The 12,521-nt window shown below is 41.0% G+C and overlaps 1 protein-coding gene across 1 annotated transcript; it reads left to right on the top strand.

The window, feature by feature from the left end:
* Positions 1 to 689: 689 nt before the first annotated feature.
* On the top strand, positions 690 to 11,907 carry COPS8 (COP9 signalosome subunit 8). The gene is made up of 8 exons (XM_054381053.1): positions 690 to 809; positions 3,924 to 3,994; positions 5,655 to 5,703; positions 7,151 to 7,283; positions 8,768 to 8,875; positions 9,330 to 9,392; positions 10,567 to 10,608; positions 11,263 to 11,907. The coding sequence occupies exons 1-8, from the start codon at positions 732 to 734 to the stop codon at positions 11,340 to 11,342; spliced, it is 624 nt and encodes a 207-aa protein (XP_054237028.1). The 5' UTR covers positions 690 to 731; the 3' UTR covers positions 11,343 to 11,907.
* Positions 11,908 to 12,521: the final 614 nt, after the last annotated feature.

Below are 12,521 nucleotides of genomic sequence, written 5' to 3'. Positions count from 1 at the left end.
TGCTGCCACGCTCTTAATGCAGCCCAGAAGACCATTGGCCTTCTTGGACACAATGCTGGCTCACTGGTAAACTTGTTGTCCATCAGGACTCCAAGGTCCTTCCCTGCAGAGCTGTTTTGCAGCAGGTCAACCCCTAACCTGTACTGCTGCAGGTGCTTATTCCTCCCCAGGTGCCCTTGTTGAACTTCATGAGGTTCCCCTCTGCCAAACTCCAGCCTGCCCAGCTCTCGCTGAATGGCAGCCCAGACTTCTGTTGTGTCCGTGTGCCAGCTACTCCTCCCAGTTTGGTATCATCGGCAAACTGGCTGATAAGTAAAGCATAAAAAAGGATGTTGGACGTCTGCATCTCACAACATGCAGTAGACACAAACGAAAAATTAAACATAAATGCGTTCATTGCACACAAAGAAACACTACAGAAATAATAGGGGGCGTGGGGGGAAGGTATAAAGGAGCTGAACCCCCACCACGGCTGCTGCCACCCTCAACTGCGTACACCCTGCTGACCCCGCCCCGCTCCCCTTGCCCACGCCCCGGCCGGGCGGGCCGCCCTAGGTCTCCGCCTCGCAGTCCTCCAGAGCATAGAAGCGAAGCGCTAGAGCAGCTCTGGGCCCTCGGGCGGCAGCTGGAAGTGTGTGTTGTTCGCGACGGAAGTGACGTCAGGCGCGGCCGCCTCCTGAGGGGAGGCGGTTTTGGTTCTGGCTGGCAGCGGCGGGCGCCGTGAGGGGAAGATGCCCGTGGCGGTGATGGCAGAGAACTCCTTCAGCTTCAAGAAGCTCTTGGAGCAGTGCGAGACACAGGAGCTTGAGGTACCGCTGGGCTGGGGGTAGCGCTGCGGGATGGGCTCGGAGGTGCCAGGGGCCCGGCTGAGGCCCCGGAGCGGCTTCGGGGCTCGGTGCCGCCCCGCAGACCTTGTGGTTGGGCACTCAAACTTTTCTGGCGGTGAGGGTTAGAGGTGACGGTAACACTGGTCTCGGTAAGTGCAGGCTTTAGCCTGAAAGTGCTGTCTGACAGCCTGACCTGATCTTGCGAGGAAAGATATTCATGATTCTCTGCTTCTGTGTGTGTTGGTGAATTTGGTGAGCGTTCAGTGTTGAAACTTGTCGCTTGTGCTAAAGCCCGGCCAAAAGCAGTAGAGAAACTCGCCAACTGCATGCAAGTGACTGCGTTTTGTTATAATTATCAGGATATTTTTGGAGGGGGTGTGTGCGAGAGAGAAGTTGATGTATTTCAAGTGATTGAGAAAGAAAATGCTGAAAGGGGGAGTGGGGCACTGAGACAGGTTTGGAGAATTACTCCTGCGTCTATGGTGCACGTGGATAAGGAGTTCACACTGGAAGCTTCCTCTGAGCTGTTTTCAAATCTGTTGCTTGGTGAGTTTTTAAGTCTTGACTGTGTGCACTGTTAGTGTGTCAGGCTACAGCCTGTGATAAATCTGCATAGCACCACATTAATGCTAAGAGCTCTTTCTGGGTGGCATCCACAGTTTCTCTATCGTCCTGCAGAATTTCCAGTGCTTTTCTAAGTGTAAAGCCCAAGCATCCCATGGTATCAATTTAAAAGAGGAAAATTTGAATTGTCTGCTGTCACGTGCTCTTTAACAATTCTGATTTTTAGCTCTTGCTACCCTAGCAAGTGAAGAGAGAGTGCTGATCCCTTATGTGATCATTTGCCACAGCAGACCTTTAGTTCTGTCGAACTGTACAGGTTTGCAGTACTAAACATAATCCTCGGATGGAAGGTATTCCTACTCATGGATGTGCATCATCAAGCTTCAGCTGATATTTCTGTGCACCATTCAAGTGCTGAGTCCATGTGCCTATTTTGTTCTCAGGATGGTGCTGCAACTTTTTGGTATTCGCTGGGTTCTGTACAATCATTGTATGGTATAGGTTGAAAGGGACCTTTAAGGACCATCTAGTCCAACTGCCTTGCAGTGAGCAGGGACATCTTCAGCTAGATCAGGTTGCTCAGAGCCCTGTCGGGCCTGATCTGGAATGTTTCCACAGATGAGGCTTCTTCCACTTCTCTGGGCAACATGTAACGATGTTTCACCACTGTCACTGTAACAAATGCCTTCCGTCTATCTTTTCTGAATCTCCCCTCTTATTTTTAAAGCCATCACCCCTTGTCCTGTTGTAACAGACCCTGCTTAAAAGTCTGTCTCTGTCTTTCTTATAGACCCCCTTTAATTACTGAAAGGGCATACTAAGGTCTCCCAAGAGCCTTCTCTTCTCCAGGCTGAACAACTCCCAGTAGTCTCAGCCTTTCTTCACAGGAGAAGAGTTCCAGACCTCTGATCATTTCTGTGCCCTGCTGTAGACCTGCTCCAACAAGTCCATGTCTTTCTTATACTGAGGAATCCAGATCTGGACACTGTCCTCCAGGTGGAATGTTATGGAGCTGGAGGGAGATTGCTTTGCTGAAAATATGTGGAATGCTGCCTCAAGTAATGGACAGATGACCAAAGGGAAGCAGAAGAGTGCCATTGGACCATGTGGGAGAGTTGAGTGTGGCTGTTCCTTCATGCTGGCCAGTCTGATCTTTATTTGTGATGGCTTTGATGCCTTTCTAGACTTTCTGGAGTGGCAGGAGGAGTGTGTCAGACTGAGTATCAGGGATGGAGCCTGAGAGGCTTTGGGCCTTGCTTCTGCTTCTGTCAAAGGAAGTTTAATGTAGCCTTCTCAGTTCCCTGCTACAGAGCATGTGTTATTGGACCTTGGTGGGTACCTGGGAATTGTTACAAAGCCTGTGCATTTAGTCTGGGCTCTATCATCAGAGACTCCTGGAGTAAATGGTAGCAGATGCAGTTCTGACAAACTGTTCCCAAAGGCTAATAAGGCTATGTGTGACTGCATCCATGTGAAGATTCTTATGAGCACTCCAATATCTGCTGACAGCCTTTGTGTCAAATCATGAGTTGATAAGCTGGTTTCCTTGCAGGATAGATGCAGCTGCATAACTTCCTCCAGTAAGACTGCAGGTTGTAAATCTGGTTATTTTGGTGGCAGTTGGTTTCCCTGTTTGGGAATTTTCTTTTTGGTACAGAGACTTGCCAAAGGTGAACTTCCACAGTTTGGACAGGTGATATGAGTTGTCTTGGCTTTGTTTTACTGGGTAAAAGCCAAAGAGCAGTTGCAGAAACTGTTGTATTTTTATGTAGATGAGCCCTGGAAACAGGATGAGCACAGCTGAGGACAGTATCTGCTGTATGGCACAGTTAATTGCCTGCTTTTGACTTGGCTAAGCCACAATCACACATGTAATTAAATCATATCCCTGCATAATTGGCTTTCTGTGAGTGCTTGCTGCACTATCCTCTGATAAATTGGTAAAACATTACTGGAAATCATTTCAGCTTTTAAAAGATGGCAGGCTTTCAAAATTTTATTTTAAATTTTATTTTAACGTTACTTTAATGCATTTTTTTCTGCCTGTGTGATTTTTGAAGCCTGCTGAAGTGTGGCAAGTGTCAAAGCTTGTGTGGATTTTTAAGTGGATTTTTAAGAAGGGGCAGTCCAAGTGAGCAAAGCAGCTTTACTCTGGTGGAGTGCCCTGGACTGAACTGAAGTTTAGCTCAAAATAAATGAAGTTGTGAGTGCTGCATCTCTTTGTGAGGAACTGAAGCAAGGTGGCTACTATTGTGAGCATAATCTGGAACATTAGAGTAACAAAAGTTGTAACCATATTTTAGTCAGGCAGCAAAAAAAGTTGTCTAAGTAAAACTTTTGGTGTGTGCAAATTACTGTTTCATTGATACAAGTTTATTACAACTGTATAGCAACTCTGACAATTTGTGGTGTAGAAAAAAGCCAAAACAGCTATCTTGACATGTTCAGTTTTCATTAAAATTGGCTGCTTGCTATATTCTGTAAGAAATCACTCCTAAAATGTGTAACCAAATTATTTGTACTTTTTTTTAGGCCCCTGGAGGAATTGCAACGCCCCTTGTTTATGGCCAGCTTCTAGCTTTATACCTGTTGCATAATGATATGTAAGTGGCTTGACTTAATCTTTAACTTGAGATGCTAAATTTGTCACTATCAGCTGGGGCTCCAGTTGCCAGAATATTAGTAATTGGTGGTGTGGCTAATAAAATGCATGTAGTTTAAAAAAAAAAAAATTGTGGTTTAAAAAAAAAAAAATTGTGTAATTAAGTCTTTCACCCCTTGCTGTCAGGAAAATTATTTGCTCTTGCCCACCCTTTTGAACTGTAGGGAAGCAGTCTGGCTTTAGGAGGAAAGTTCTGTAAATAGTGAAACTGGCTCCTTTGTACAGTGTTTGACCACTTTGGTGTTGTGATTTGTAGCTTCTAAAGGCTGCATTTGTTTTGAGTGAGATGCAGCTCTGCTCCTTGTGTTTAAATTAAAGTAGAATAACACTAAACTGCTCCAGGTTAAAAAGGAGGGATACTGTTGGCTTGAAGGAGCTAAATCTGCATGAAGATGTAATCCTTTGAATTCGGTCTGGTGGCTTTATTGCCACGTCCCTGTGTGAACTTGATTCGCTGTGTTTGGGGTTTTATTGCTGATAAAGGCAGAATAAGCAACACTGCCATGTTTGATTATCAAGCCCAAGGTAGCATTGGGATGGGGATTTTGAAGATCTGAACATTCTCTTGCATTGTAGGTGTATCTTCTCTCAGGGCAAATTCCCTGGATGCTGATACTGCCAGGTTAAATGCAGATAACCTTGGTTCAAGTCACTTCAAAAGTCAGAATTGTGCTTTGATGAAAAGCACTTGAGGCCTTTTCTCTATTTTGCATTTGAAGTCTTTCTGAGAATTTGTAACTGCTTCAGTTGGACTTCAGTGCCCTGCAGATCAATGAGCAAATATTTCAATCCATTCAAATCTCCAGAACGTGACAAAGCTGGGCTGGGAAGAGCAGTCTAGATATTTGGTATTCAAAGTGAGGTGTGGGCACATGAAGAAAGGAATTACTAATAATTAAAATTAAATAAACACCACTTACAGATATTTTTATCCTTTTAAAATCAATGTGCTATGTGCCTTATAGGGCATGTAAATGTTGTAGTACATGTATGTAATGTATAAATATGCATAGACCAGGGGTTCACACTCAAATGCTTTTTTGCTAGAAGTGTATGATCCACGTCTGGAGACCACTAATCTAAATGGGCACTGTACATGTGTTCATCAAACAGGCAGTTACACTGAAACTAAAACAGCACAACTAACATCTGTGAGGTGCTGCCCAGGGTAGATAAATGAAATCCTGTTTCTGAACTGGTGTTAAATGAGGCAGTTAATGAACTATTTGTTGTATTGTGGCAGCCATGTTGTCAACTTGAGAGCAATTTTTTCTACTTCAGTAGACACAGAAGAAATCATAGAATCATTTCAGTTGGAAAATACCTCTACAATTGATTCCAACCATTGATCTCACACTACTGTGGCCACTAAACCATATCCCAAAGTGCCATGTCCAGGATGTTTCTTGAACACCTCCAGGGATGGTGACTCCACCTCCCCAGGCAGCCTATTCCAACGCCAGACCGTCCTTTCAGCAAAGAAAATTTTCCTAACGTCCAATCTAAAACACTGAGACTGTTAATTTTAGCATCTAAACAAACCATTTTGTATCTCCCTGTAGCAGATACTTGGTTACTGAGAAGTATTTTAATTTTTTTAGGAATAATGCAAGATATCTTTGGAAGAGAATCCCTCCTGCTATTAAATCTGTAAGTACTTCAGAAAATGCTGCTTGGTACTAAACCAATTCCAGATAAGCTTGCAAATAATGACTTTCCCTCCAAGGATTCTGTTTGAGTAGCTTTTGGGTTGAATTTTGTGCTGTGAACTGTTTGCCCAGCAGATGGCATATTGGACTTTAAGATCTCTAGTTGCTCATCTGTTACCACTTTTCCTTCACAAATAGTCTGATGCAGTACAGTTCACTTAATCTGTAGACTTCTTCATAGAAATGTTTATGATGGAAGGCAGTCACTGTAGAAAAGCAGTGCATCTGACTCTGGGGTGGGTCTGTATTCCACATGAGGGTACAGAATACCTTCTGCATTGACAAGTGACTTCAGATAAGATGTATTTTCAATTTGATTAAATTTCTGAAGGTTCTTGTTTTGCGTGGCGTTTGAATCAAAGATATGTTTTGAGGATTTGGCTAAATATGATACCAGTAATGCTTTCAGACTTAGTTGTTAGGATTTTAACTTCAGATCATACATTTTACAAGGAAACAAGTGTTCTGAAGTTTTGTGTTAAGAATCCTCATGGTCAAGATGAAACTTACCAGATGGTTCTGTGGTAATTTACTTTCTCTTTCAAGTAAAAAGTAGCTGTGTCAGTTGAGTTAATAGTTATCTGGACCAAACTTTGCTTGGCCGTTCTCTACAGCCTGCTGCATTTGTTGCACAGTGATCCTCTGAGTAATCTGACTGTTTTGGTGTAACTTGTATTTCACATGAAGCATCGTTCAGGTGGGGAGAAACTTGTTGCTTGACTTATGTACTCAAAGCATCACGTGTAAGTGATGAATCTTCTGGTAACTGAACCAAGTAATAAATTAATCTTAATTTCAGGAACAAATCACTTCTCATTACAATTGAAAATCTGTGACCCGGTTTGGTGTTTGGTTGCTGTTCTTGCAGGATAATGTCTAACACAATGCATTTAAGTAGCCCTTAAAACCAGTATTAGGAGCACATCATGACACAGTTAAATGTGTGACTTGGTTGTCAGGGTTGCAAGACTTTAAAGTTTAAAATTGCCTTCACTGAGTGAACAGCCTCTCCATTGATAAAGGCTCTGCTGAAGAGGCAAACATCTCTCCAAGGAGAAAATAAAGCTGTGCCTGTCTTTTAGCAACTCCAGTCAGTAGCCTGAGTGTAGATGGTGCATTGTCTGAGCTGATGTGTCAACCTAGATTGATATAACTGACTTGTGAGCAGACTGATGTGGGTGGTAAAGTTTTGGCAGAGGATGGATTATGGAGTTTGCAACATTGACACTTGCTAGATTTGCCAATGCTTGTCTGTTCATCTTTACAGGTACTGGGATATATTCTTGTAATGGGAAAAGGAAGGGAATAGAAATGAGTTTGTACAGTATGGTCTCTGTAGGGAATATGCTGTTCTCCATTAACTGGGGTTGTTTTTTTTGTCACATCAGGCAAATGCTGAACTGGGTGCAGTTTGGTCAGTAGGACAAAGAATTTGGCAGAGAGACTTTCCAGGAATCTACACAACAATCAGCGCGCATCAGTGGTCTGAGACTATTCAACCAATCATGGAAGCACTTAGAGGTACAAATTTGGCTTCTAGAGGTAGCATGGAAATACATGTGTTAAATTATTTCTGTGTGCTCAAACACAGGCATGCAGACAGATGACTGCTTACAAAAAATCAGAAGTGGTCAGGGAGATTATTGCCAGGTTTTTATAGGTTTTACTTAAAAGATTTTTAGGTATCAGGTGCAAGTAAGAAACTCATTGCAAAAACTTTTAGAAACAAAGTAAGTTGTCTGTTAGGATTGTGTATGCAGTTGTATGTTCTTTCATACTGGAATTTTATGTGCCATGTAGTTGTAGTGTGGTGGGCTGAAATGCCCCTCCCACATTAACAACACCGGACTAGCTCAGTTCAGAAGCAAATGTAGCTGTATTTACAAAACTACAGTCTACAATGGAATGCAATGAATGTCTACAAATATGCAGTATTTACAATGTTTACAAATATGTACAATTAACAGAAACAGCACAAAACCCTCCTGGCCAAAGCCAGGAAAGCTGTCCCCCTGGCAGAAGGAAGAAAGACAAGAAGTAGAGAGGCTGTTAGAACTTAGCTTTCAAGGTCACTATGCCAGTAAGGTATCTTTGAAACTAAGTGCAGAAGAATTCTGTTAGACTGCCCAGCAGAAAAACAACAGACAGACTGAACTTTGAGTACTGACTCTTAAACATGTCTATCTCCCCAATGGAAGGGTTTAGAATAATCAGTATTTTGCTTTCTTACACCCAATCGTGATTTATTTACATTCTTTTACTTTTCTGCTCGAACTCTGTGGAAAGAAATTAAAGGCATTGCCTTAAAACCACCACACACATCTTGCTCTTTAATAGCAAAATAGACCATTAGTTACCAAATCTTACCAGACTTCTAACCACTAATCTAGGGAAATTGGTTTGGCATTTCAGAGCCTTGTCACACTTAGGAAAAGAGGTGGGTTTTCTTTTTTTTTCATTTAAATGTGGCTTTTTATAGGCCATGTAACAGTAACATGCAAAGTCTTGCTAATAGAGGGCAGTGCAGACTGCTGGAAAGCTTTCCAAGATATTTCACAATAACAAATTCTCTATGGCTTTAAAACTAACTGATTCTTAGATGCCTTGCTATCAAAACAGATGTGGTGAAAAACATGAATAGTTTAACTGGGTTTTTGTGGTTTGCTTTTTTTTTTTCTGATTTGGAACTACTTGAGACACAAACTTAATGAAAATAGAAAATGCCACCAGAAGCAGCATTTCCTAAACTGTTTCACATGCTGGTAGTAATACCCAAGATGCTGCGAACTGCATTTGAAAGTTAAATGTGATCTCTTGGGATAGAGCAAGCCATTGTCTCTGGCTTCTAACTGTGGCACTTTGAATTGAGGGAAGGGATGGGTAGCTTCTGAAGTGCTAGCTTTAAGAGTGGTAGTGGTTTTCTGTCAGGATTGTACAAATTTTCTCAGCTTTTCTAGTGATGGAGATTGTTCTACCATTTGCTTACAATGTTTATATCTTCTTAGATGCAACTAGGAGACGAGCCTTTGGATTGGTTTCTCAGGCATATACCTCAATAGTTGCAGATGATTTTGCAGCCTTCGTTGGGCTTCCTGTAGAAGAAGCTGTGAAAGGTACTTTGCATTTGTTGGCTAAAAAGCTTTTATACATGATTGGGATCAGAGAGCTGTAAGTGGTGGTAAACAGGAACATGTATACAAATTCTGAGACTTGATGGGGCAGTGAATAGAGAAAACTGTCTTGGTTGTGCAGAACTATTTTGATTATTTTTTTAAGAATTTGCCACTAGTTTCCATTGGTTATTCTCCCCTTCTGTGTGTGGAGATGTTAACACAGTTCAGTGATGAGGGAAGAGCAAAGAGAATGGATTAAGCTAGTTCCATGTGCTACTACTTTCATGTTTGTTGAACTACATGCCAAAATATAAGCTTTTTTAGAAGAAATACATCCTGGAGTTATGCCATACAGGCAATGAACTGAGATACTTTTCTCCTGATCTTAAATATTTTGCATTTCTAGCAATCATATAAAAGATCTGTTCTTACAACTCTAAAAATATTTTCTCAGGTGTATTAGACCAGGGCTGGCAAGCAGACTTTTCAACTCGTATGGTAATGCCTAAAAAGCCAGGTAGGTGGAGCTGTTATTTCACTAGACATCGAGTTTAGCATTTTTTAGTAACGAGGTGTTAGTTTGTAATTAGAATTTTGCACAGTGTTCTTGAAATACTTTTATATGGAGGCTCATGCTGCTTATAAACATGGAATGTTTATAAAATGTAGGAGGTACAAAGTACTGGATTTGGTTTGGAGTTGTAAGTAGTTTGGATTAAGCTACATCCTCAAATTAACTTTTTAAACAAAAGCAGACAGGATATGCAATGGTTTCTCCTGCTCCTCCTCTGCTGCTGGCTCTGACTCAGTGGAACATAAGTTGGATGACCTCAAAAGACATGTCTTAATCTAATAAAGATGAGTAAAAACTACACTATTTTGAACCTGAGAATTTTTTCAGGAGTAGAATTTTCTGGGCAAGGTTCTAATGGATCTTTACGTTCTGAGGAGGTCCAGGTACTGGCATAATTTCCTTCATGTTTTAATTTATTCTGCTGGATCTGTTCTTCACTGTCATGAACACTGTCATGAACACTGTCATGTTGGTAACAGAGTATCTGTTCTTACAAAGTTCAGGCTGCAGAAATACTTGGTATTTTGTATCTGTGACTGGCTGAGGCAAAAATAAATGTTAAGCTGTGAAGGCAGGATGAAATGACTGCTCTTAAACTGCACGGTGCTGCTCTGGAAGAAAGAGCCAAATTACAGCATTCTAGAAGGGCAGCATCTATTAGGCTAAGAAAATACACTGTGTGGGCAGAATTTTGAGGTGCTCAGAGCCCAGAACATTATAATAAATATGTTCCAGGCAAGGTGTTGAAATGTATCCCTTGAGCCACATAACCAACCAGAGCCCTGAGCTTTTGTATGTGTTCAAGGTTGTGTTTTGTTGTTTTTTTTTAACTAGTTGCAAAATATGCAGTACTTACAAGTACTGGGAACTAGGTATGTGTGGTTCTTTTCCAAAAGGGAGTGCAAAGAACTACTATTGAAGCAAAAGAAATAGGCAGGAGATTGATCTGTTTTGAAGCTGCATGTCTGAACAGCTTTGAGCATTCTGCTCTTTAGCTATGAATTAAAATGTTCGTAAAAGAACAGGTTTAACTTTAGTTAATGACCTTTTAATCCAGTTTTGACTTGCAATGTAGAACTGCTTAAAATTGGTTCACAGGGCTGTGTTTTTTCTTCAGGTGTGCTGGAGGCTTCCTTTAACAGATTTATTCCTTCATCAGGTACTTATTTATAATCTACTTCCAGATATCGAAACTTGTGTGATTAATATTAACAGAATTTCACCAGCACCTGAAAATAGGAGTTGGGTCCTAGAGAATTGATTTTTGTCATTCCGTTCTCAAAAAAAACCCAATAAAACCTACCCCAATCAGGTGCTGTGTGAATATCTTTTCCTCTGTCTTCTTTCCCTTACGTTTTAAGAAGTGCCTGAGATTCCCACTTCCGTAGCTGAAGTAGGGAGCAGATTTCCAGAGCAGGGGTAGACTGGCCTTGGAAAACAAACAAAACCAAAAAAGCTCCTGGAACTTTTCGGTCGAGTGGAAGTACTGTCAGCCTTTGTTAGTCATACTCCAGTGTAAGGGGGAGGGTTTTTTAAAAAAAAAAAAAAAAAACTAACAAAAACAAAACAAAAAGAACACCCTGGAGGCTGCTGACAACTGGAACTTGTTACAGCTCTTTGTTATTAGTAAAAGTACCTAATGTTGGAGATAACAGAAGTAGTATCAGTTGAAACTGCTCAGGTAGGAGATACAGTTAAGACTGTTTAACAGCCTGATGCATTTAATTTTTTCCTTGTAGTTGTGGTGGATGGTACTGGGGGATGGATTTGTGTTCTTAATTTATTAATGCTGCATTTGTTTTTATCTTTGTAGAACCTGCCCCAGTTCCACCAATTCCAAATGAGCAGCAGCTGGCCAGATTGACTGACTATGTGGCTTTCCTCGAAAACTGATTACCCTGCTCCTGTCTTCAGAAAAACTTGGGAATCCTGTGTACTGACAATTTTAGAAATCTAAGAGTTATTTTATTTTGTATCTATTAAAAGTTGCAGCGTCCCCTACTCAAATGCGTGTGAAGTATACAGTGTATGTTAGCCCAATTCATGTTTTGCCAAAGCCAAGCTTGCAATTGAAACAATCTTTTTAACTCCTGTAATATTTATTCAGTAGGTACACAGCAGTATTACATAGTAAGGGGGTTTTATTGACTCGTAGCAGGAGGAAGCAGAACTTTTCAGGTATGTTAGAGATGGAGAAGAAAAAAATGAGTACTGAAGCAGGTTAACTATGAGGAATTTACACTAAGTTATGTGCTCTGCTGGTGAGGGCTGCCGTGCTTATCAGAGATCAATTGCATGTTGAATGAAAGTACTAAGAGTGGAGGACTGCCCTACTTGTGTCTGCAAAGAGGAAATATTTTGATGAAACAATAACTTAAGGCAATTTACCATAACTTTTGCAAGTATATTTCTGGCATATTTGTTCTTTGGGGTGGTTTTTTTTTTTTTTATTATTTGGTCTTTCTGGATGGTTAATTCTTGCTTTGAGAATGTTTCACATTGAGCCTATATTTTACAGCAGAAAATTAGAATCATTTAAGAAAAGCAAATCTTCAAGGAAGAGTTTTTTTTACTTTTGGAAGGTTTTGTGAGTGTTGTGGTATACCAGGTATTTTACTGGCTAACCATCTTCTTGAGGCTTGTTATGTTGTGGTTTTGGTTTTGGTTTTGTTTTTTTGATATACAAGGCCAGGATCTACAAGAAACAAAAACTCTTGCTTATCTTTAAGCTTTCTGGATGACTTCTTTAAACATTAGAGTAGGTGTCCCTCGGTAGAGACCAATTGGAATGGGGATGCCATGCTGCAATGGCAGTTTGAGGAATACTTTTTCTATATCAGAGCACTGCTGTGTTAATCTTTGAGTTGAGAGTGGAATTTAGAAGCAGAGAGATGACTTGTATTCCCAGGCTTCTTATTTGTATTATGCTGGTAAAAAGGCTGTGGAAAAATAGTGGTGCTTTAAAGGGCAGTGCATGTCTCCCCCCTTTTCAACATCACATTCAGTGGTTTCATTGAAGATAGCAATTGTGCTGTATGTTATGATTGTTTTTTCCAGTGTGCACTACCTACT

This window comes from Indicator indicator, chromosome 5, assembly GCF_027791375.1.
Source record: "Indicator indicator isolate 239-I01 chromosome 5, UM_Iind_1.1, whole genome shotgun sequence".
Classification (NCBI taxonomy): Eukaryota; Metazoa; Chordata; class Aves; order Piciformes; family Indicatoridae; genus Indicator; species Indicator indicator.
Note: the sequence above shows the minus strand (reverse complement) of the source record. Positions and strands in the feature narration are given on the sequence as shown.